Source organism: Lynx canadensis, chromosome A1, assembly GCF_007474595.2.
Source record: "Lynx canadensis isolate LIC74 chromosome A1, mLynCan4.pri.v2, whole genome shotgun sequence".
NCBI lineage: Eukaryota > Metazoa > Chordata > Mammalia > Carnivora > Felidae > Lynx > Lynx canadensis.
Genome location: NC_044303.2, coordinates 145,759,130 through 145,784,653, shown reverse-complemented (window position 1 = coordinate 145,784,653; position 25,524 = coordinate 145,759,130). Strand labels below are relative to the sequence as shown.

The window sequence follows — 25,524 nt, the reverse complement described above, 5'->3', positions numbered from 1 at the left end:
CTTGACTTCATCTTTGCCAATTTTATGCCTTTGATTTCCTTTTGTTGTCTGATTGCTGATGCTAGCACTTCCAACACTATGTTAAACAACAGCGGTGAGAGTGGACATCCCTGTCGTGTTCCTGATCTCAGGGGGAAAGCTCTCAGTTTTTCCCCATTGAGGATGGTATTAGCTGTGGGCTTTTCATAATGGAAAGCCAAGTTAATTAAATTGAGATATGTTACATCATTTTATATATGCTAGGGGTGCTTTAAAACAGTCTGTACCTGGCTGTGACTTGTTAATTGTGGGAGCCAGGTGATAGGTACATGCAAATTCATTACACTATTCTCTTTACTTTTGCACCTTGAAATTTTGTTATGGTAAGACATTAAAAATAAAAACAGCTGTGCAAATAAGAAACATGTAAAATTCAGGAGGTAAACAGGATTGACGGGAAGAGCAAGGTAGATTTTCTACCAAGATAGTGTTAAAGTATGGAATCAAGTAAAATGTAGAAACACTTTACAATCAATTTTTTAAAATATGAATTTTGTATAATTAGCATAATGGTAAAGGATTTTAAGAAAAGCAATGTGAATTAACCAGAAAGATGAGTAAAGAGAAAGAATTAAAAAATCAGTTTAGGGGAGCCTAGGTGGTTCAGTCTGTTAAATGTCCGACTTTTTATTTCAGCTCAGATCGTGATCCCTTGGCTCAAAGGATCGAGCACCTCATCAGCTCTGGGCTGACAGCACAGAGCCTGCTTGGGATTCTCTTTCTCCCCCTCTCTCTGCACCCCCCTCACTCTCTCTCTCTTTCTCTCTCTCTCTCAAAATAAGTAAATAAACTTTATTTTAAAAATCAGTTTAAAGAATTATTCACCATGATCAAGTGGGATTCATTCCTGGGATGCAGGGCTGGTTCAACATTCGCAAATCAATCAACGTGATACATCACATTAACAAAAAAAAAGAGAAGAACCATATGATCCTGTCAATCGATGCAGAAAAGGCCTTTGACAAAATCCAGCACCCTTTCTTAATAAAAACCTTGAGAAAGTCGGGATAGAAGGAACATACTTAAAGATCATAAAAGCCATTTATGAAAAGCCCACAGCTAACATCATCTTCAACGGGGAAAAACTGAGAGCTTTTTCCCTGAGATCAGGAACACGACAGGGATGTCCACTCTCACCGCTGTTGTTTAACATAGTGCTGGAAGTGCTAGCATCAGCAATCAGACAACAAAAGGAAATCAAAGGCATCAAAATTGGCAAAGATGAAGTCAAGCTTTCACTTTTTGCAGATGACATGATATTATACATGTAAAACCCGACAGACTCCACCAAAAGTCTGCTAGAACTGATACATGAATTTAGCAAAGTTGCTGGATACAAAATCAATGTACAGAAATCAGTTGCATTCTTATACACTAACAATGAAGCAACAGAAAGACAAATAAAGAAACTGATCCCATTCACAATTGCACCAAGAAGCATAAAATATCTAGGAATGAATCTAACCAAAGATGTAAAAGATCTGTATGCTGAAAACTATAGAAAGCTTATGAAGGTAATTGAAGAAGATATAAAGAAATGGAAAGACATTCCCTGCTCATGGATTGGAAGAATACATATTGTCAAAATGTCAATACTACCCAAAGCTATCTACACATTCAATGCAATCCCAATCAAAATTGCACCAGCATTCTTCTCGAAGCTAGAACAAGCAATCCTAAAATTCATATGGAACCACAAAAGGCCCCGAATAGCCAAAGTAATTTTGTTTTTGAGACAGAGAGAGACACAGCATGAATGGGGGAGGGGCAGAGAGAGAGGGAGACGCAGAATCGGAAGCAGGCTCCAGGCTCTGAGCCATCAGCCCAAAGCTTGACGCGGGGCTCGAACTCACGGACCGCGAGATCGCGACCTGAGCCGAAGTCAGATGCTTAACCGACTGAGCCACCCAGGCGCCCCTTAGCCAAAGTAATTTTGAAGAAGACCAAAGCAGGAGGCATCACAACCCCAGACTTTAGCCTCTACTACAAAGTTGTCATCATCAAGACAGCATGGTATTGGCACAAAAACAGACACATAGACCAATGGAATAGAACAGAAACCCCAGAACTAGACCCACAAACGTATGGCCAACTCATCTTTGACAAAGCAGGAAAGAACATCCAATGGAAAAAAGACAGTCTCTTTAACAAATGGTGCTGGGAGAACTGGACAGCAACATGCAGAAGGTTGAAACTAGACGACTTTCTCACACCATTCACAAAAATAAACTCAAAATGGATAAAGGACCTGAATGTGAGACAGGAAACCATCAAAACCTTAGAGGAGAAAGCAGGAAAAGACCTCTCTGACCTCAGCCGTAGCAATCTCTTACTCGACACATCCCCAAAGGCAAGGGAATTAAAAGCAAAAGTGAATTACTGGGACTTTATGAAGATAAAAAGCTTCTGCACTGCAAAGGAAACAACCAACAAAACTAAAAGGCAACCAACGGAATGGGAAAAGATATTTCCAAATGACATATCGGACAAAGGGCTAGTATCCAAAATCTATAAAGAGCTCACCAAACTCCACACCCGAAAAACAAATAACCCAGTGAAGAAATGGGCAGAAAACATGAATAGACACTTCTCTAAAGAAGACATCCAGATGGCCAACAGGCACGTGAAAAGATGCTCAACGTCGCTCCTCATCAGGGAAATACAAATCAAAAACACACTCAGATATCACCTCACGCCAGTCAGAGTGGCCAAAATGAACAAATCAGGAGACTATAGATGCTGGAGAGGATGTGGAGAAACGGGAACCCTCTTGCACTGTAGGTGGGAATGCAAATTGCTGCAGCCGCTCTGGAAAACAGTGTGGAGGTTCCTCAGAAAATTAAAAATAGACCTACCCTATGACCCACCAATAGCACTGCTAGGAATTTATCCAAGGGATACAGGAGTACTGATGCATAGGGGCACTTGTACCCCAATGTTTATAGCAGCACTTTCGACAATAGCCAAATTATGGAAAGAGCCTAAATGTCCATCAACTGAAGAATGGATAAAGAAATTGTGGTTTATATACACAATGGAGTACTACGTGGCAATGAGAAAGAATGAAATATGGCCTTTTGTAGCAACGTGGATGGAACTGGAGAGTGTGATGCTAAGTGAAATAAGCCATACAGAGAAAGACAGATACCATCGTTTCACTCTTATGTGGATCCTAAGAAACTTAACAGAAACCCATGGGGGAAGGGAAGGAAAAAAAAAAAAAAAAGAGGTTAGAGTGGGAGAGAGCCAAAACATAAGAGACTGTTAAAAACTGAGAACAAACTGAGGGTTGATGGGGGGTGGGAGCGAGGGGAGGGTGGGTGATGGGTATTGAGGAGGGCACCTTTTGGGATGAGCACTGGGTGTTGTATGGAAACCAAGTTGACAATAAATTTCATATATTAAAAAAAATTAGTTTAAAATTTAAAAAAATTTTTTTTTTTAAATTTTTTTTTTTTCAACGCTTATTTATTTTGGGGACAGAGAGAGACAGAGCATGAATGGGGGAGGGGCAGAGAGAGAGGGAGACACAGAATCGGAAACAGGCTCCAGGCTCTGAGCCATCAGCCCAGAGCCCGACGCGGGGCTCGAACTCCCGGACCGCGAGATCGTGACCTGGCTGAAGTCGGACGCTTAACCGACTGCGCCACCCAGGCGCCCCAAAATTTTTAAAAATTTTTTAATGTTTATTTATTTATTTTTGAGAGACAGACAGAGCATGAGTGGGGGAGGGGCAGAGAGAGAGGGAGACACAGAATCCAAAGCAGGCTCCAGGCTCTGAGCTGTTAGCACAGAGCCTCATGAGGGGCTCAAACCCACAGAACTGCAAGATCATGACCTGAGCTGAAGTTGGACACTTCACCAAATGAGCGAACCAGGTGTCCCAAAAATCAGTTTAAATTTCTAAGAAGAAAATGAAATTGCAAAATTTTACTCTATCTAAATTAGGAAATAAGCCCTTTCAATCAACTATTCCTGAGCTATAAAGAAAGTAATTAAAATATTTCTAGTGTGTTGCTATGTAAATTTCAAAATATAATCAAGCAGGTTTAACGAGAGATGGGAATTAATGTTGGTGGGGAGGCCCTTTAGTTCTTCTTCAACAATAACATATAAAATAGTATTAACCATATAAAATCCAATCTCAAGATTAGGTAGAATGGTATTTTGTCTGCAGTATCTGAATATCTCTCTTGCTATTTTTGTTATACAAAAGTGAGAGAAGAAAGTTGGAAACCCACAGGAAATTATTTTATCAATAACCTGTGAAAGGTCAAATCACAGAACTGAGGTCCTAAACTAATGTATTCCTCTCTAGCAGGTAAAAACAGAAAAACAAAAAATTTAGAAGGTAAGTTGCTTTGAAGTTTTAAACTCTGCACAAATCCCCAAAGGGGGTCTAAATCTAAGATAAGGCTAAGAACATCAGTAATTACTAACAAAGTTTAGGGTAAAGAGTAAATTATGACAAGATAGAAGAAAAGGAAGCATATATGGAACCTACATAAAAGTAGACAAAATAGTACCAAATTCAAAGCTATATATACATTACCCATACTCAATACATATTAAGATTTTGCCTCATTTGTTTCATCTATCCCTGGTTTGTTTTTTATTTTGCTAAGCTAAACTGGTATCATTTTATACTTTATTCCATAATCAAATATCCCTATCTTTAAAAAGGCCCTTTTACAGTTGATTTGTTTGAGTCAGGATCACAAATTACATTAGGTTATGTGTCTTGAATTTTTGAATTCTAGAGTAGTGCTGCTCCAAGTGTGGTCTGAACTGGTGTCTGTTCACGTACTGATTATTGTTAGTCCAAAAACTATTATCAAAATCCTCACACTCTTTGCCATAGGTCAAAACGATAAATTCAGAAAAGAAAAGTAAAGACTTAGAAACTTTCATTGCAAGTTGACACTGTCAAAATATCCAAGTGCATGGTCAGTGGACCTGTGACCCTGAACCAGGCTGGTGGTCGTCACTGTCCCATAGTGACTCACATATGACCTAAGCTACATACTAGTCTTGCACATGGGGACCACTTACTGGTCACTGCCCAGAAAGGATATTTCAATAACAAACTTGCTAGATAGAGATGCAATCTTCTCTTCACTTCTTTATCCAACCATTAAATTTTTAAGGAAATTGGATCAGCTGTCCTTTAGATTTCTGTGTTTCCCTATTTGTTTCCTGTGATATCAATTAACTTGGTTCTCTATCAACTGACTTCTTTAATTGATTTCTATTCAGGCTCAACATTTTGAGCAAGAATATTTCATCGACTGTGCTCTGTGATTCAAGTTATAAAACTTCAGCAAGTATGGGGGGCCTCGGTGGCTCAGTTGGTTGGGCAGAACTTCAGCTCAGGTCATGATCTCACAGCTCGAAGCCTCGTGAGTTCAAGCCCTGTGTCACGCTCTGTGCTGACAGCTGAGAGCCTGAAGCGTGCTTCCAATTCTGGTCTCCCCCTCTCTTTGTCCCTCCCCTGCTTTCTCTCTCTCTCTCTCTCAAAAATAAATAAACATTAAAAAAAAAAAAAACTTCAGCAAGTATATCATATCTGGATGCACTATTTTTAGTAATGTCATAACTAATCACTAGGTTCACGTGATGATAGCTCAATCCCTCCTTTCGAAATTCCCCATCAACTTTTCACCTAATAGTTTCATCCAGTGATTACTATCACTTAATTCATTTCATTAGACATTGAAAAGTAATGATTTTCTAATTCTACCATCATTTCTATATTTATTAGATGGAATTTTGAAAAAATAAAAGTTCCCTTATCACATTAGTCTATTTAGTTACCATGAAATATAGATCATACACAAAAAGTAAGATAAATGTTTATCTCTTTCCTTTTGACTAATAATTTTCTAACAAAAATCTTGATGTCCTAGATTCTCCCAATAATGTTCAATGGAGACTCTTCTACTCTATTCTCTCCTGTGTCTGTTCATTCTATCATTTTCTCTCTCTGTCTCTCTTTCTCTTTTATGAACTCTTGGATTTTGAAGATACTTGTCTTTCAAGCTGTTGCATTCATTGTTATTTGCCATCTTTTGCTCTTCCTTATCCTAGAAGACTCAGAATAATATACCAAGACCAGTACAGTTGGTGCTAAATACACTTAAACAGAACTTTGTGAAAAGTTAACTGCAATTTCATTTATAGCATTATTTCTATAATAAAAGACACTGAAAATTTCAAACAACTAGCTAAAAATTATAACCATAATTTGGCTTTTCATGTGCCAGAAACAGTGCTAAACTCTTTGAATGTAAATCTCATTTAATCTACACAACTACGATGTTGTATGGTGGGTATTATTTTTATTCCTATCTTACAAAAAAAGAAAATAAAGGGTACGTAGGTGGCTCAGTTGGTTAAGCGTCTGACTTCGGCTCAGGTCATGATCTCACAGTTTGTGGGTTTGAGCCCTGCATTGGGCTCTGTGCTGACAGCTCAGAGCCTGGAGCCTGCCTCAGATTCTGTGTCTCCCTCTCTCTCTGTTCCTCCCCCACTCACACTCTTTGTCTCTCAAAAATGAATAAACATTAAAAAAAATTTTTTTTTTAAAGAAAAGAAGTTTGGAGACGTTAACTAACTTGGCCAAAATCCAGCTAGTAAAGGGTAAAGGAAGGATTTATAGCCATGTTTAAGTCTAAAGTTAATGCTCTTAAATTGTATCTTTAATATCTGACAAACCATTCTGTTAAACAATGGCTCTCAACAAGAGTGTACCACCTCCCTGACAGGTTTGTAAATGTTGGGGGTATGGAAACAAGAACAGTCCTGTCCAGATGCCAAGAGCATGCATTCCACTGAAAAATAATGACTTAGACCTATTCTCCATATTCCACATACCTTTAAAATATAAAAATTGAAACTATTTTGATGACTTTAAGAAATTGTTTTATTTTTAAATTTTTAGATTATTTATATGTTTCATTAATTCACACTGCTCTTCTCATTAACTTTGCAGGGGAAGTAATGTTTTGCCTTATCTGTAAAGTTGAATTTAACCAATTCTCTAAATATTGTCATGATTCTTTTAAATTTAAGAAATAAGATGGATGGTGCCAAATCTATTTATAAACAATCCTGAAGGTATGAGTGACAATATGGGTACTCCTTAAAGGAGATGCTCTATATAAGGATAAACAGGATTCTTCTTAAAAAAATTTTTTTTAAATATTTATTTATTTTTTGAGAAGAAGAGAGAGAGAGCATGAGCAGGGGAGGGGCAGAGAGAAGGAGAGACAGAATGAAGCAGGCTCCATACTCTCAGCTTTCATCACAGGGCCCGACACAGGTCTCGAACTCATGAACCGCAAGATCATGACCTGAACTGAACGAAGTAGGACACTTAACCAACTGAGCCACTCAGGCACCCCACCAAGATTCTTCTTAAATATAACTTGCAGGAAAAAAAAATAATGTTTTTTAGGGGTGGAGGGAGGCATTACGAAGGTATACAAGGATATACAAGGTGATGTATATGTTCACTCTCTTCAATGTATTGAGGGCTCATAGGTCTATATACACATCAAAACATCAAACTGTGTACTTTAAATATGTTCAGCTTGTTGTTTCCCAACTATACTTAAAGACAACTATGTTTTAGCAAAATAAAAATAAACTTCTGGAGCCTATAAAGTAAAACAACAGTGTAAGTATTCTCCTCAACAGTCCCACAAAAAAAATGAGATATAATACATATGTAAGGTTTGAAAGAAATAACCAAGTGACTGATTCATAGTCTACTTCATAAAACTAACACAAAACTGCAGAAATTAAGTGGCAAAAATACTAACATCCCAAAATTCAGAAGAAAGGTATGTGCTTTGCCTAGAGCCCCCTTTACTAAGATCAACACCATGCACTGAGGCAGGGCAAGGTAAGAAACCACAGTCCTACCACACACACACCCAATCCCAGAAGTCATCAACTGGCCACACATATCCTACATACTATACATCACCGCATGTTGGATTTGGTCCTGACTTTGAAAAATCTTTTCTAATTAGTTACCAATATTTGAAAATTTAGAGATTTCTCCCCCCTAGATCTTTTTCACTTTTCTTGGAAGATCTGGTAACCCCTGGGTCCATGTTCCCAACCTGGCAATAAGACAAGCACTCTGATCAGCTACAGGCCATAGGATTCAGTGTCCATTTTGTCTTGTACCTAGCAGCTTGACCCTTTTATGTTACCATGCCCAGATTTCAAGGCTTTTGAGTTTGCAGTTCTTGCCCTAAGGCTATAAAGATTTTCTCTAAACAGTGTTTTGTTTTCTTTTGGTACTATCTATGGGCTCACCCCCACATTAAAGAAAACTGCCCTTAATTAGAGGTGCAATTCTCATTCCAAGGGTAGGGAACTTTCCTAACTCAGCAGGCAGTGGCAACAAACAAGGAGCCAAACACAGCCATCCCTATCTATCCCTGAAGCAGAGGCGAGACAAGAATAAAAACACATCCTGGAAACTAGTTTTTGATGCACTAGTTTCAACAAATTCAATGAGGAAATTTCGAACAGGTATTTAAGGATTATTTTACGAATCTCCCTCCTAGAGACCTACCCCAGCACCCCCCAACATGTGCATGCATGCAAACACACACACACACACACACACACACACATAAACACAGTCCCAGCTCCCTCCCTAACCCATTCAGGTCACTGAAATGGTAACTGGAGTATCTATTATTCTACCTCCAGCTTAAGACAAAAGAAACTTTCTTTTTAAAAAAATCTGGTGAGGGACACCTGGGTGCCTCAGTGGGTTAAGCATTGACCTCTTGATTTGGGCTCTGATCATGATCTTGCTGTTGGTGACTTCAGGCCCCACGTTAGGCTCTGAGCTGACAGTGTGGAGCCTGCTTGGGATGCTCTCTCTCCCTCTCTCTTTCTGCCCCTCTCCCGCTCATTCTCTCTCTCTCAAAATAAATAAATAAACTTTTTTTAAAAATCTGGTAAAAAGGAAAACTTTCAAAGAAATAACCATCAAATTATTACAGGTCAAAAGAGGTCAGAAAGCTATACTCATTCAATGAATAAACAACCAGCACTTTCTAAAATCATTATATATCAGAAACAATGATATTAAAGTTAATGAAGGAGATATGTTATTATTATTACTTATTTTTCAACTCAATTCATAAAATAAGAGAAATATTACAAAGAAGGCAACAAAAATTCCTCATTTGCAGATGACCTCATTCTACCTTAGAAGTCACAAGAGAAATCACTGAGACTAAAAGGAGAACTCAGGTGATGGTATGGTTACAAAGTTGACATACAAAAGCAGCAACTCTTTTATATGTCAATAATCACAGAAGAAATAAGATTAATAAACTCAAAAAGAATAGCAAACAAAATTATAAAATACTCAGGAAAAAGATTAATAATAGGTGCTAATAATAAGGTCATGTTATCCTGGAGCAGGAGATGCCACAGAGGCTTAAGAACTGTCCAATAGGGCTGGAGTCTCCCCTGACACTCCCCACCCCAACCCCCATGAAAACTTAGCTGGCATATGACCCAAAGGAAATCATGGCTTCTCTCTCCAGTGGCACTCTAGACTGAATCAAGACCTGGATTTCCCTGGCCTAGTTCTGAATCATAGGAATCAGTTCAAAACTATTCACATTTCTCAGAATTCATACAGAAAACAGCCAATAAGCAAAAAAACAGGAATCACCACTTTTTTAGGAATGAGATTAACACATCAAGCAAAGGAAACATCCTCTCTGAAAATTATCTCAATGAACTCTTTAAAAGCTTGTGGCAGAGAATCTTAACTAAATGTCTGTGTGGAAATAGATAAGTACATAGACCTTTCACACTGTTATTACCAAATAGAATCAAAAGAAAGAATGTTTTGGAATGTGTTTACAATATTAAGAAATTCCCAATTAATTCAGTTCTCAGTATTTCAGAATTTGTGATTGTTTGACTATGATTTGGTTTCAGGATTATCTTTTCCACTCTCTGGACAAAAGTACTTTCCTAAGAAAATTAATAGTGTAAATAAATGGTTTGAAGCACCACAGAAGCATCTGTTTACATTCAGATAGTTAATATGCTAAGCATTCTTATCTATTAAATTAAAGCAGGTCACCTAAGGACTTTTCTAGATAATACTTCATTAGCTTAATTATAATGAGTATATATAGTTGAAGCAATAAAATGGACATCTGTTTTAAAACATCTTCAATTCAAGCCTTTTACTAAATCAAACTAGCTTTCACATATTAGTTTCAATTACTGAGGTTTACACGGTCAAAAAAAAAAAACAAACCTTCATTTATATAGAATATAAAAATTTCTGTTCTTACCTTCAAAGTTCTCCATTCCCAGCCATCACCTATCTGCTGTGAATGTCTAATGAACTCTGCACAACAATGCTGGAATGTTTTTTCTCCAAAGAACTCATCTTCTTCCATACTAAATGATAACTGCAATATAAAAACTAAGTATAAGCATCAGCTGTGGAATGAATGCTAAAAGTAATTCTGCTAAATCACTTATTTCTTCAAACCAAAATTTGGGACACTGAACGGAAAATATTCTCAGAGCCATTCCAAAAAAGTGTCACATTTCCATCTTTCTCAGTCTATCACCATTTTTTAATCAGGAAGAAAATGTGATCAACATGAAAACTGAAAACCTAGATTTATGGGGCGCCTGGGTGACTCAGTTGGTTATGCATCCAAAAGCGTCCAACTTCAGCTCAGGTCATGATCTCTCAGGTTCATGAGTTCCAGCCGGGTAGCAGGCTTTGTGTTGACACCTCAGAGCCTGGAGCCTGCTTTGGATTCTGTGTCTCCCTCTCTCTCTGCCACTCCCCCACTTGTGCTCTATTTCAAAAATAAACATTAAAAAAAATTTATTTAACCTAAATTTATAACAAATGTGTATCTAGGGTTCAAAAAGTTAATCTGTCCATAAATTTAGTTTCCAGAGCTTAATTTTATCTCACTTCTTCTAAGCTAATGTTTCCAAACAATCTCTTCAGAGCTTCCTTCTCTACTTCCTACCTTACTTAGCCCTTACGTAGATAGCATGGCAGTGCTTAGTAGAGCTGAGCTGTTCTTCACACTTATTAGAGTTCACCTCTCTAACAAATGATGTTCTAAAGCCTGAAAGTATTAGTTCTTCAAGGTGTAAAGTTAGGATCACCTTAGTAATTACCTACTTTATAGAATCTACAAATGTGACAAATCAAGGAATAGCCACATATTTGTTACATAAGTATGTCCAAAACATAAAGTATTTATAAAAAGAGAATTTTAAAGCTAGAAAGAAACTGATACATTATGTAATTCAAGTCCCTTAATGAGAAAAATTAGACCAAGTGAATTCCCATGGTCTCCTCTTTGGTGAAAAGCACCATCAAGAAAATTAGCACTTGTTGACTGCTTACTTTGTCAAGCACAATGCTAAATACTTTAAATTCCCATTTAACCCTCACACAACCCAAAGACTATTGTTATCCTCATTCCCCAAATGAAAAGGAGAAAGTAACCTGCTCAAGAAATGCAAATGAGAAAGGATTCAAACCCCAGGAGGGCTCCAGGGCCAATGATCTGTCTACACTAGCTGATTCTCAGTGCAGTATTCTTTCTGATTATTCAAATTTAGTATGACCTATACAAGCATTTGTTCACTCATACAACAAATATATACTTAATATCTATAGTAGGTATTGTGTGTGGTGAAGGATAGATATACAAAATGAAAAATATGTATATATACAGCCCCTGCCTTGTATGAGCTCACACTGTAATAAAGGGAGATAAGCAATAAAAATCGTTACAGTAGAAACTCCCTTAACCAACTTCCATTCAACCAACTTGCCAGGTTAATCAAAATAGTATCCATCCCCTCAGTAAAACACTGACTGGTGTCTACAACATTCTGATCATGAAGCACCTCCCTTCCCATCAGTTGAGTTTATGTTAATAAACCACATGTGTATATTATAAATACTACTTTAATTAAATACTCCACAAACCAAACCAATAAAATATAAGTAAAAAAAATAATAACTCTTATTTCTATGATTTAATGCCTCAGAAAGACTTTATAACAGTAAGTCTCCATAAGAAAAAGAAACTATCATTGAAGTAGGTATGGACAATGTAACCGAAAAAATTGGTGGGGGAAAAACCAAAAAAAATGGTGGGAGGAAAACCATATAAATCTAGGATTCCATGCTCAGATTGCTACATGAATGGCTTGAATTCTTTCTGTTAAATCAAAATTGGAGGGGCTCCTGGGTGGCTCAGTCGGTTGAGCATCCAACTCTTGATTTCAGCTCAAGTCATGATCCCAGGGTTGCAGGATTGAGCCCTGCACTGGGCTCTGCACTGAGCACGGAGCCTGCTTAAAATTCTCCCTCTCTCTCTCTCTCCCTCTCCCCTGCTTGTGCTGAAAAGAAAAAAAAAATGGAAATATAGAGGATGCATTGTGGGTTCCAAATTCGTGAAGGAAGAATGAATTCCAACCAATTACCCATACTCAAAGAAAATCCCTTAGTCATACATGAGACAACTGGCAAATGAATGTATTTCTGTTCTAAGTATTTTTCTTAAGTATTTTAACTCTAGCTTTAATCAATGTCTTCAATTAATTGCTCAACTCTTAATTCTGACAGCACTGGAAAACAGGACTTCTATTTAAAGTACACACAAATGATGGAGTCCCTTATAAAGAGGGGATAGTGTGGGAGGGTGTGTGGGTGGGCGTGAAGATGAATCTTTAAGGTATATAAGAGTTTTTGTAGAGCAGATTGTCAGTGGGTGAAGCACAAGGGTTAGAACAGTAGTCTAAGCAGGAAAAATGGTATGAACAAAGGCAAGTTAGGGTGTAGAGAACACTAAGACTGATCTCAGAAACATGATGCAGGAAGTATAGAAGGTATAGGGAGATAGAGATAGTCTAGTCATATGCAAATTAAACTTGGCTGCCCTCTACTGGAGCTGAAAGACAGAGCGAAGGCCTCAAAGATACAAGATGGAAGAGTTCTAAACTTCTTGAAGGGAGGTTTGTGTGCCATGCAAGAGTTTGGACTACAAGGTGGTTGTGATTACCTTCAGCAATAATCAGTTCACCACATATGGGAACCAGCAGGGAGCTGCATTGGGCACACATGCAAAGCTAAGGTTTTGCTGGGTGGATTCAGTGTATGGATACATATAGAAGAAGGAATAGAATATGCTAGTGAGAATAGTTCAGAGTTTAGGTAGGAAACATACCAAAAGAAGACTGAAGGGGCTATGAAAATATGGTAGTATCAAAGAGTATTAAATACAAAAAGGGCTAACAACAACCATAGTGAGAGGAAGGAAAAGGAAGCCTAGGAAGGCTATGAGACTTTAGAACTTCAGGAGAGCTTACCAAGTATATAAAGTAACTTAGAGAAGAAGGTCACTGGATCTCAGTAAGTTTAGATAATTATGAGACTTGAAGTGCCTGGGTGGCTCAGTTGGCTATGCATCCGACTCTTGATTTTGGCTCAGGTCATGACTCTGTGAGGTCGGGCTCTATGCTGACAGCACGGAGCCTGCTTGGGATTCTCTCTCTCCTTCTCTCTCTGTCCCTCCCCTGCATGCTTGCTCTCTCTCTCTCTCTCTTTCTCTCACTCTCTCAAAATAAATAAATAAACATTAAAAAAAAGAAAACTATGAGGCTTATGTTTGCTGTTTTCCACATGGATACTGAAGTTACTTAGAATTATTTGGAGAGCTGGTGGGGGTGGAGAGCTCTTTAAATAAGGTGGAAGATCAAATGAAAAATTTGTAAATGACAAGGGACAAATGGTAGGAAATGGAAGAACACAGCGATGATAAGTGATACATGGTGTATAATCCTGAGTTCATCAAGAATAAGCACTAATAAACATACATGTGATCCTGATGAGTTAGAACACAGCCTTGGATTCCTCCTCAAGATGGTGGTAAAAGTAGCCAGTAGGGACAGTATGTAAGGAAAAAAACAAAAACAAACAAACAAAAAACCTAGCTTGCTATGTCTGGTGGAGCTGAATTTCATAGGATACGAAAGTCCTCAAAAAGAGCTTCCAAGGAGCCTCAAAGGAGCAAGGATATTGACAAGAGGCTAGAGAAGCAGTGACCTAAAATTGGCTCTGGGGTAGGTAGTGGAGGCTACCAGCAGTCTCCATACCCTGAAATTTATAGGGTGGAGGAAGCAGCAGCTTCCACTCAAAGAACTTCAGTTTTTGTTTGTTGTTCTTTGTTTCAAAGCCAAGTTTCCTTTAAAACTAGTTAGTGGAAGCAATGACCTGTGAAGATGTTAACGTCATGTGATATGTAAGTGTGAAAACTGATCCACACTACATCCACTGGGCACCCCCACCCTAGAAATTCACAATACACACTGTGGTGGGGAAACTACTAACTTGGGGTTTCCTGATGCTTTTAACCATAAAATTCTTTTTCTGGTAATACTTAATTTACTTCACAGAATGTAGTAAAGACAATAATGGGTTTAGGATTTATATGTTTGTTTATTACAGATGTGTGCTCCTGAAATCACAATGGAAAATCTGAGAGGGTAAGAAAACAGTGGGAGAATAGGTTTGGGAAAAGAAAGCAGCAAGTACAGGAATGGAAGTACATAAGAGACAATAAAGTACCAGTACTCAGTACTTCTACTGAGGCAGTCATCAAATGTTTCAGGTATGGATGAGAGATCTCCGGGTTACATACCAAATCCCGGTTAAGGAGCTTCAGTGCATACACAAGTTGAGAAAGTGATACCTAAGAAAGAAGACACTAAAAGGAAGAACAGAAGCCAACTTAGCAAAGGAGGGAGGCAAAGGAACAGGATGCACAAAAATCTGAACGTAAGGGAAGGTCTGGTAATCGAAGAACTCTTGCTTAACTGAAATACAGAGGTAGAAGAGAGGTACTGAGAGAACTACTGCTGATGAAGACAGAAGAGCCTGGTACCCTGAGGGCTCAAAAGGGTGTTGAAAGTGGGGGGAATCTGATCATATTTGCATTCTGGCTTCCAGGAGGGACTACAGGCTTTGCCTGACTAAATGAAGACCAGTTGATAGTCTCTAGCAATAATCCAGGAAAGACAAAATGATGCTAAACAGAGCCAAACACTGGAGGTAGGGTGGAAGAGGGAGGGATTCAAAAGACATTTTGCTGGTATACTCATTACAACTGGTGATCTTGATATGTGAGGGATAGATGAGAGAAAAGATTTAAGAGAGATTCCCAGCTCTTCACCCTAGGTAGTGGTGCACTGAGCAAGAGCAGGTTTGGGGACTGAGATGGGCTTAATTTAACCACACTGAGCTTGAGTTTAAAAAGCCTGTGGAATAACCACGTGAAGGGAATCTAGCAGGCATTTGGAGATGGATCTGGAATTCAGAAGGAAAGAGAGATCTGGGCCAGAAATATTGATTGTAAATCAACATTACATAAATAAGAGAACACATATGATCACTCAGAGAGAGGATACAGAACTAGAATAGAGAGACCAAAAAGGAGCAGTCAGAAAATTAGGGTTTTTTTTAACTATATAATGACCCTGACATATATTGAGATACTAAATCAAACAAAAATTGAATGTAATTCATTTAAAAAAATACTAATATATTTTGGCATATTTTATAAATTCCAAACAAACCCTTATTTAACAACAAAATTGAACTAAAGTAAAAACACTCCATTCCCTAAGCCCCCCCTGGTTACTTGAGGTTTACCTAACTATTCAAAATGTTAGTTGAAACATAAAATTTCACTCAATAGCCATAGTTTATCTAATTAACAGCTCTGTGCCAGTAGCAAGATGACAGCACATCAAAGCACCAATTAATATTTGGTTGAATACTTTTAAAATTATCTAAGGACTGGGCTTTGCTGAAGGATGTTACATATAATAATACATACACTTATGGCTTGATTACAAAATTAAGAACTATATTATATTAAAATGATACCCATCTCAATTTGAATCATTATATCATAATGAAATATCACTGAATAATTATTGTCTCTTTGCTCAAGTAAGAATATTTCAACTTTCTAAAAATGAAAACATAATATAATCAACATTTTTATATACACTTTTCAAGCTGTAATACACTGGTCTCTACCAAGTTTATAGACTAGTAGAGGCAGAAATGAGAATATTAGAACTTCCTACTATGAGATGCCTAAAATTATGGCCAAAAATGGAAATAACCACAACTGCAGCTTAATAAGCAAAAATGGCAAGAATTTATTTTGCAAATATAAAACCTTAGACATGTGAACTTCCTCGGTTTCCAGGCATAAGCTTAAAAATAAATTCAGACTTGGGGCACTTGGGTGGCTCAGACGGTTAAGCATCCGAGTTCGGCTCAGGTCATGATCTCACAGTTTGTGGGTTCAGGCCACGCATCAGGCTCTGTGCTGACAGCTCAGAGCCTGGAGCCTGCTTCAGATTCTGTGTCTCCCTCTCTCTCTGTCCCTCCCCCACTCGCGCTCTGTCTCTCTCTGTCTCTCAAGAATAAATAAATGTTTTTAAAAAATTAAAAAGATAAATAAATAAATAAATTCAGACTAGAGGTGACAAGAGAACACAAGTGAATTCTCTCTCAGTAAAAAGACTAATTCCAATTCTCATCTCATCCTAAACAATGAACCTCTCATTTCTTATTATAAATAAAAGTTAGAAGGGAGTCAGAGCTCTTTCGTGCCATAAAATGTAGGTTGTTAATACATCTATTTTGCTGGAGTCTTACTCCTGCTGGAAAGCTATTTGATTTTTTTTTTTAAGCTCAAATAATCAAAACCTTTTTTTTTAACTGCTTCAGCAGAGGCTAAAGATTGGGAAGGTAGAATAATTTTTCTCCCCATCAAGTGAAAGCAGTCTTTCTAAACTAGAGGTTAGTCCTAAGACTAGACAGTGTGAAGAAGCTTATTCTGCTGCTATTAAATATCTTTTCAGAAAAACAGCCCCTGTGAATTCTAATACTGCGTATAATCATTGCTCAAATGATCCTTTTTAGTTAGAAACAATTTTTTTCACTACCATTCTCCACTTTTTTCATGTGCTTTTTAATCTAATGTGCGGGGAACTGATTGGTTTTAATTTATTTTATTTTAGTTTTAGTTTATGTCAAAGACATTTCTTTTGATGAACCTATAAATCAATGTACATTAGAATCAAAGTGAGACTAAAACACTTAAAGAAATATAACTAAGTTTCCCCAGAACTCAAGATCATTTACAAAAAAATGTGATTATAACAGAATATACCATGAATACCTTTAAACATTAAAGATAATTTTTAATACTAGGAAACTTCCTCTGTGTTTGTCCCTCCCTGCAGCAATACCACATTATTATAAATTTAGATTTAGATTTAGACTCTTTCCAAAAACAAAACAAACAAACCAAACAAAAAATACATGTAATTACTAGATAGGGGTGTTAAACTGAACCCAATACCATTATAAGAATTTGGTTTGAATTCATTTAGCTAATCACTTACCTAGCAAGGCTCTTGGGCAGTGGTCCTCAAATTTCAGAGAGCAAAGAAGCAGTCAGGGTACAAATTTAAATGTGGAATCTAAGGCCCAGATCAGGGAGATTACCTGATTCTGAAGGCCCCCAAACACACATTTGTAGTTAGCACCAGAGATAGTTTCCAGGAAGAAGTATGTTAGGAAATTGAGACAAAAGACGGATTGTTTTGATATGGCTAGCAAATGACCTGGATTTCAAGGCATTTGACAGCCTGGCTGGAGCACAGCAGGGATAGCCCTGGTAATCCAATAAATAGCATGGGGAAGCAGCAAAAGGGAGAAAGTTTGGTTCAGTCTTGACAGCCACTGACCAGTGAGCCCAGCACTCCCTTCCTGCCATCCCACTAAAATATGTATCCCAAATAAAGTTCAAACAGGATACAACATTATACCTGGAATGTAACTGAAGGATGTTAATCGGTATCTGATGCTGGCTGTGGTCTCTAGCAGCAGGAAGTCCAGTTAGGAAGAATATAAAAAAGCATCTCACTCTACCTCATTCTGTATTTCCTAAAAAAAAAAAAAAAAGAGAGAGCGTGAGGTGCCTCCTCCACTACTGGTTTCCAAGCCCATTAGTGATTCTCTCTCAAGGCAGTTTTCTCTCAACAATATAATGCTCATGACCAGAGCTGGAAAGTAAAGCCAAGTGGAGCACTGCATGCTACGGTGTAAAGTCAGCCCTAGGTAGCTGTGGGGACAGGAGGAGCACTCAGAAGAGTGCGACCTTACCACTATCACTTCCTCTGCAAAAACTCAAAAAAACAGTAAACCATTTCAAATCACACAAAATCACTCCCCTTGTTATACACACAGGACAGAAAAATGAAAGAGTAGGAAAGGAAGGCCTCTTCTGAGTACACAAAGATCTGTCATTCATTAATTTGACTGTATCTTTGAACACTCTCCTACCTCACACGCAGAGAAAGAGTTCTGCCTTACCTAGATGTAGGGAGAGTGGTGCAGAGAGCTTGCTCACTCTGACCAGAGTCAGACAGTCCCTACACTAGTCCCTCTTCTGTCAAGGTAAGAAAATCAAAAAAATCAATAACAGTATGGGACCAAGGTGACGCTCTTGCACCATAAGAAAAAAGAACACTGCCATAAAGAGAAAGAGAAGGGCACCTGAGTGGTTCAGTCAGTTAAGCATCTGACTTCAGCTCAGGTCATGATCTCACAATTTGTGGGTTCGAGCCCCACATCAGGCTCTGTGCTGACAGCTCAGAGCCTGGAGCCTGCTTCAGTCTGTGTCTCTCTGTCTCCGCCCCTGCCCCACTCATGCTCTGTCTCTCTGTGTCTCAAAAATAAAATAAAAACATTTTAAATAATCAAGATGATTGTTAAAAAAAAAAAAGAGGAAGAGAGAAAGCTTGCTTCTGTGTTGGGCTTACACTGGGAATCAGGAGAAAAACTTGGAAATTATCTACTTTACATTCCCAATTGAAAAAGAAAAAGGGAAAAGAAAAATACAGCCTCCAAAAGCAAGAGATGAGGGAGGGGAACAATAGCTGAGAGTGTAAAAGAAAGTGGATAAGAAAAAAACTGGGAGTTCAAATATATAATAATAGTAGAGATTTAAATTCTATATGAGAGGCAATACAGATAAGTACAGAAGCTGGAAAAAATCTAATTAGTATTTTAACATATACATGTGAGTTGATCTCCTAACACAGAAGGAAAAGGACCAAGATGTAAACAAAGCATATTGATAGATTAGAGGACAAAGACCACAAATCCAACCTACAAATAACTGGCATTTCTGAACTGAAATCATAGGCAAACATACCACTGAAAAATTACTCCTGAGCTAGAAAAAAAAAATCAAACATATTTACTTTTATAAATTGAGAGGATTCACTGTGTTTCTGAGAAAACTGTTGGGGGGAAATATCTATGCCTAGAGGTAGCAGAGTGGAATATCTTATTTTAAAAAAATAAAAAGGAGGGGCACCTGGGGGCCTCAGTCGGTTGAGCGTCCGACTTCGGCTCAGGTCATGATCTCACAACTCGTGGGTTCGAGCCCCGCGTCGGGTTCTGTGCTGACAGCTCAGAGCCTGGAGCCTGCTTTGGATTCTGTGTCTCCCTCTCTCTCTGCCCCTAACCCACTCGCGTTCTGTCTCTGTCTCTCAAAAATAAATAAACATTAAAATTAAATAAATAAATAAATAAATAAATAAATAAATAAATAAATGAAAAAAACAAAGATGCGGAAAAAAGAGTTTATCTACACAGGAACAAAAATTAAAGTAGCCTCAGCCATCTCTTCCACAGCAAGGAACACCAAAAGTCGATAGAGCAATGTCTAAACATCTGAAAATTTCTGACTTACAAGTTTGCATCTTAGCACCTATAACACAGTCAGGCACACTGTAAACAAATAAAAGTTGCAATGAAGAAAATTAAAAATTTAAATGAATTTATTTTATATATCTCTACCTATTGTACCCTTCTTCTACTTTCAAGTTTATTCACCAATTGGTCTTTTCCCATTCAAACAACAGATTTATATGACATCTAATCTTTCTGATACCAGTGTCATTTTTATAAGAAGATTATCATATTTTTATATAAAACAAGACTTTTCTGTAAGCACACAAGAGAAATTGATCCACCATTGGTGATGATTTGAGCTCTTTGTGCTTTTGAATACTGAGTGGGACTTGTAGAGACTAACTTGTCTGCATGTATGCTAATTAGGCCAGAACCAGGAACTAATGGTATATGAGTTTGACCAAAGTTATTCCACAAATAAGAAGATACAGAAAAAGTCTGTATCAGAAACTACAGACTCTGCTATTCTGAAAATAGATGATAAAGCCATATATTTTTAAAATATACTACCAAGTGCCATTAAAAAAATAATTGGTGGGGCACCTGTGTGGCTCAATTGGTTGAGCATCTGACTCTTGATTTCTTTCCATTCAGGTCATGATCCCAGTGTCACGGGATGGAGCTCCATGTGGGGCTCCACAGTGAGCATTGAGTCTATTTGGGATTTTCTCTCTCTTAAAAAGAAAAGAATTAGTGTTCAACATTTTTTAATGAAAGAAACATTCCCTTTTTCTTCACAAAGTCTTCATTAAAAACTAGATGGGGTAGCTGGGTGGCTCAGTCAATTAAATGCCCAACTCTTGATTTTGGCTCAGATCATGATCTCACACTTAGTGAGATGGAGCCCTGCATGGGCTACTAGACAGTGTGGAGCTTGCTTGGGATTCTCTCTCTACCTCTCTTTGTCTGCCCCGCCCCCGCTCACGCATGCTCATTCAAACGCTCTTTCTCTCAAAACAAATATTAAAAAAAAAAACAAAAAAAACTAGAGGGGCACTATGTGGCTCAGTTGGTTTAAGCATCTATCAATTTTGTCTTGGGTCATGATCTCACGGAAGGTTCATGAGTTTGACCCCATGTGAGGCTCTGTGTTAACACTGCAGAGCCTGCTTGAGATTCTCTCTTACTCCCTCTCTCTCTGCCTCTCCCCCACTTGCATGGGCTCTCTCCCAAAATAAACTTAAAACAAAACACTAGATTAGCATACCTTCTTACTTCCACAAGCTTTCACTCATTAACCTGGCACCTGCAATATCCCAGCACTTTGCTGTGTGTGTCCTCATAGAAAGGAATGTCAAATGTTTCCTGGGAAAATCAAAGACTCTAAAAGAAGGAGTCTAGAAGACTTGAATCCAGTTCTTGAAGAATTGAATTTTGATACATGAATGAGGGCTTACCAAGTAGAGACAAAGTCATGTCAAAGAAATGGAAGAGCTCTTCAACAAAGGGCCTGAAAAGTTTGCTAAGTTTTAAAAATAAAGTGCCAATACATGTGCATAGATTGGGTAAAGCATAGGCTGATATGGTCCAATGGTTCCCAACATTGGGAGGGACCATTCTCAAAGAAGTTGTTTGGAAATGAGTGAGAACATAGTTGTCACAAATAGGGGGGTGTGTAGTTTGTTATTGCAATTTAATGCTCAGGGAACAGATACAAAGAGCATCTACAAGGTATGAGGCAGCTCCATAAAAATGCCAGATGAGCCCCCATTAAGAAACACTAGGAAGTGGGTTAAAAGTAAACAAAGCCTTGAGGTGCCTGGGTGGTTCAGTCAGTTAAGCATCAAACTTCAGCTCAGGTCATGATCTCATAGCTGGTGAGTTTGAGCCCTGCAGTGGGCTCTTCACTGACAGTACAGAGTCTGCTTAGGATTCTCTCTCTCTCTCTCTCTCCTTTTGCCTCTTCCCCTCCCCTACCTCTCAAAATACATAAATAAACTTGAAAAAAAATTTTAACGAAGTCTAGAAAACTAACCATAGTGTTTCTTAGCATATTTTTGAAATCTGAGATCACAACCTGCATTTCTGTCAATAAATATTTACCTCTAAGAAAGCTGTGTTTTTCCTGAGAAGTGGTATGCTTCTTTCTTTCCTTTGACCACCATGAAGCTGAGAACTTAGTCTATAGGAAGGTCAGGCAGTAGGGGAGTGGGGGGGAGGGAGGAAGGGAAGGAAAGCAGTTTACAGATAACTCCAAAATTCTATGAAGAAATTCCATTTAAAACAGTGAGCAATAAGAAACCACTGTAGGTTCTTGAGCTAGCATAGAGATTATTTTAAAAGTTTTCTCTGAAGGCTATTACATGACAGTGATATGAGACAACCCTAATCTCAAAGATAAACTTGTATTAGTATGTTCCTGGGTTCTGCAAGCCTATAAGATCAGCACTTCAAGGACTGAAGTACCAAGCTCTTTAGAGGTACCTCTGGTTTTACAGTTTTCAGCAACCTTTCCCTATTCTGGATGCTTTTAGGTAGGATTTATTCTCCATTCCCCTACTTTCCAATCCTTTTATACCCAGTCTGCTTGGCCCCTGAAGACATTTGTTTTCAACACATAATCACTAAATAATCTCTATGGCACTTTGTTGTTGTTATAGTTCCTGACTGTGTTTATGATTCAAACACTGCCTCTAGGGTCCCAAACATCTCTAGGCTTCAAAGATATTAAGAATCAAATCAAACTCAGACTCGAACAATCTACTTATACAAAGCAGACATATTTTTCCTTAAAGAGTTGCTTATCTTTCTCAGAAATGTATAAGCATTAAGACCTGCTATCAATTTAGAATTTGTCATAAAACGTTATGGCCATCTTGATTGCCTCATCATGTAGCAGTGTCTCATTTAATCCTAAATAAATGGGGAAAGGAACTGGCAAAGGGAGAAGAATGTAAGGAGAAACAATCCTGTAAGTCTACCTATATCCAAATGAAACCAGGGTAGAACCAGAAACTGTTTCCACTAACTTCCTCAATTAAAATATCAATAACAATGTTTAATTCTTGTAATTGCAATCCCTTAATTTGCATTTCTCAATATTCAACATTTCTTTTTAGATCAAATTTTCATTTTGTAAATGTTTCCTTTCGTCCATATTCAACTCTTCAGAAGCAAGAAGTAAGGATTCTACTTGGGGTCCAATAATGTTGTTGAGGGACTGTTTTTCAATTCTGAAAGTATAAACTTAAGCTTTTGTCACTAAAGAGTGAGGCCACTGTTGAGGCGCCTGGGTGGCTCAGTTGGTTAAGCCTCCACCTTTGGCTCAGGTCATCTCAAGGTTCACATTAGGGCCCCATCACAGGCTGGGTGCTGACCGCTCAGAGTCTGGAGCCTGCTTCAGATTCTGTGTCTCCCTCGCTCTTGCTCTCCCTCTCTGCCTCTCCCTCACTCGCACTGTCTCTCACAAAAATAAAAACATTAAAAAATAAAATTTAAATTTAAAAAAGAGTGAGGCCACTATTAAATTTTAACTTTTTGAAGTTATAAACATGATTCACACAAAGTGAGCCTGTGGCAAAGATTTATTGAACTCCTGATGAAGGAGCAAGCTGAATGGGAAAAATTATAAAAATCTTGGAAATAGGGCAATAAAATCACAACCTTCAGGAGTACTTTTTCTACCAGTCAAAAATAATTTGCATCTCCATTAGACAAAAAAAAAAAAAAAAAAGTAACTGCTGAGCCTGGGCCGTAATCAATAAGGGTCAAACAACGGTATAGTCCGCAAGGTAATTAATTCATCCTCAGGTGGGCTTCTTAGACAAGGTTTCATTCTGAGCTATCCTTTTGCTTTTGCTTGATGTTTATAATTTTTGCCATCATAAACGTGTATCTATAAACCAGTTAACTACCCGTTCATGATTTGATATTATAAGCAGATAATTTGGGAAAAGAAAAATTGTTGGCTATAAATATTAACTTATTCCTCCTGATCCTTAATGAATATGAAACCCCTTCAAGTTAAGTGGAACTTGGACACTGAAATCACTGGTAATTTAAGACCCTTTGTTTCAAGGTCACACGGACAAAGACTTGCTATCTCCGCGCAGGCTTAAACACATGGTAGTAACCACCCACGTTGTCCGTGAGGGCTCTGTAGTGGCCAAAGAGAGCAGGTCACACTGGGTGCGCCCCCTCCTTCCCACTGCGACTCCCCACGCCCAAACAGAAGCTCGTCCCACCACCGCTGGGACGCGGCCTGCATTTCCCCAGCAAGCGCCCCGCTTCCCAGTCTTTTGTTCAGGGCTGGGCTGTTAGCCGCCCACCCGCACCCGCCCTTCCACCCCATCCCAGAGTACGATGAGGACCCTACGGTAAGCAGAGCCGGGAAGAGGCGGCCAGCCAAATGCTGTGGGAATACTCACCCAGCTCCGCTCGGCCCCTGACCCAGTCGCCCAGCCCAGGGCGGGCGGGGCAACGGGCATGGGGGAGGGGAGCCGGGGTGAGGTGCCCATCGCTCTGCCCGCTGCCGCCCAACCGGCGGCCTCAAGGAAGAGAATAATGGGCTCCCGAGGGCTACGGAGACCGTAACAGACGAGCATAGCCCACGCGCACAGAGGAACACCAAAAGAAAGGCCCAACCCTCCCTCGGCCACCGCTACCGAGGCGACCGAGTCAGAGCATGCGCACCAGCACCTCCCGCGCACCATGGGGCCAAGCTCGCGCCCGTGCCTGACGTCGCCAGCCGTGCGCGCAGGCCCCGGGCCAGGGGGCGTGACCTCCCGGTTGCCCACTGCCACTGGAGCCGAGGCCCCGCCCCTCATCTCACCGGCCGGGGGAACCGAACGGCTGCTTTGCGCTCCGCGTCCACAGAGGCTGCCCACTGGGGAGGCGGGGCAGGCAAACCCAAACCTGAGAGACGGGTGCCACATGTTTTAAGGGTCGTTCCACCCCTTCTTCCAACAAATAGTCAAATATCTGGAAAATAAAAGGGTAACTAATGGAGAAAGGGTCGAGCAAGAACCTTCACGGAGGTTGGGGAATCAAACCGGCTAACACCCTAACATACATACACACACTGTAAAACTACTGTAAGCGCCACAATTAAGCACAGGCAGGACTACCTCCTTTAAAACGGAAGACCAAAGTAGAAGTTAGCAATTCGAAAATTGACAATAGTACCATCTGTGATACATATCTCGGAAAAAAAAAAAAATCTAGCAGCAGAATTAAATTGGGGGTTGGGGACGGTGGGATAAAGAAAAGACCACAGAAAGATGTAGGAGTAACAGGGGTGATCGAACTGAAATACTGAAAATGCAACAGAAGACATCTGAGGGAAAACTAGCATCTGCTCCTTTTAACACAACAGAATTAAATTCGTGTGAAAAGAAGAGAGTAAATACAGGCAAAGAAGTGAAAGGAAAACCTGCCTTCAAACGTACAGGGAATGGTTATGATCTTGTACCACAGTTATGTAAGATATCACCATTGGAGAAAGCTAGGTGATAGGTACATGAGATTCTGTACTATTTTTGCAGTTTCTTGTTACTCTATAATCATTTCAAAATAAAAAGTTCTTAAAAAGGGACAGAACACCCATCAATATCGATCAGGAAAAGGAGTTGACTAAAAAGGAGCTTGAGGAAATT

The 25,524-nt window shown here is 38.9% G+C and overlaps 1 protein-coding gene across 6 annotated transcripts in view; it reads right to left on the bottom strand.

Annotated features, from left to right (window-relative positions):
- ATG10 (autophagy related 10) overlaps positions 1–24,514 on the bottom strand; it is a 261,017-nt gene extending 236,503 nt beyond the window's left edge. For all 6 annotated transcript variants that reach the window (XM_030324039.1, XM_030324059.1, XM_030324014.1 and 3 more), the window contains exons 1-2: positions 24,298–24,514; positions 10,389–10,508 (exon numbers count right to left, since the gene is read on the bottom strand). In XM_030324039.1, coding sequence (XP_030179899.1) covers positions 10,389–10,508; positions 24,298–24,474 — 297 coding nt within the window. In that variant the 5' untranslated portion in view covers positions 24,475–24,514. The remainder of the gene's footprint in view (positions 1–10,388; positions 10,509–24,297) is intronic.
- Positions 24,515–25,524: the final 1,010 nt, after the last annotated feature.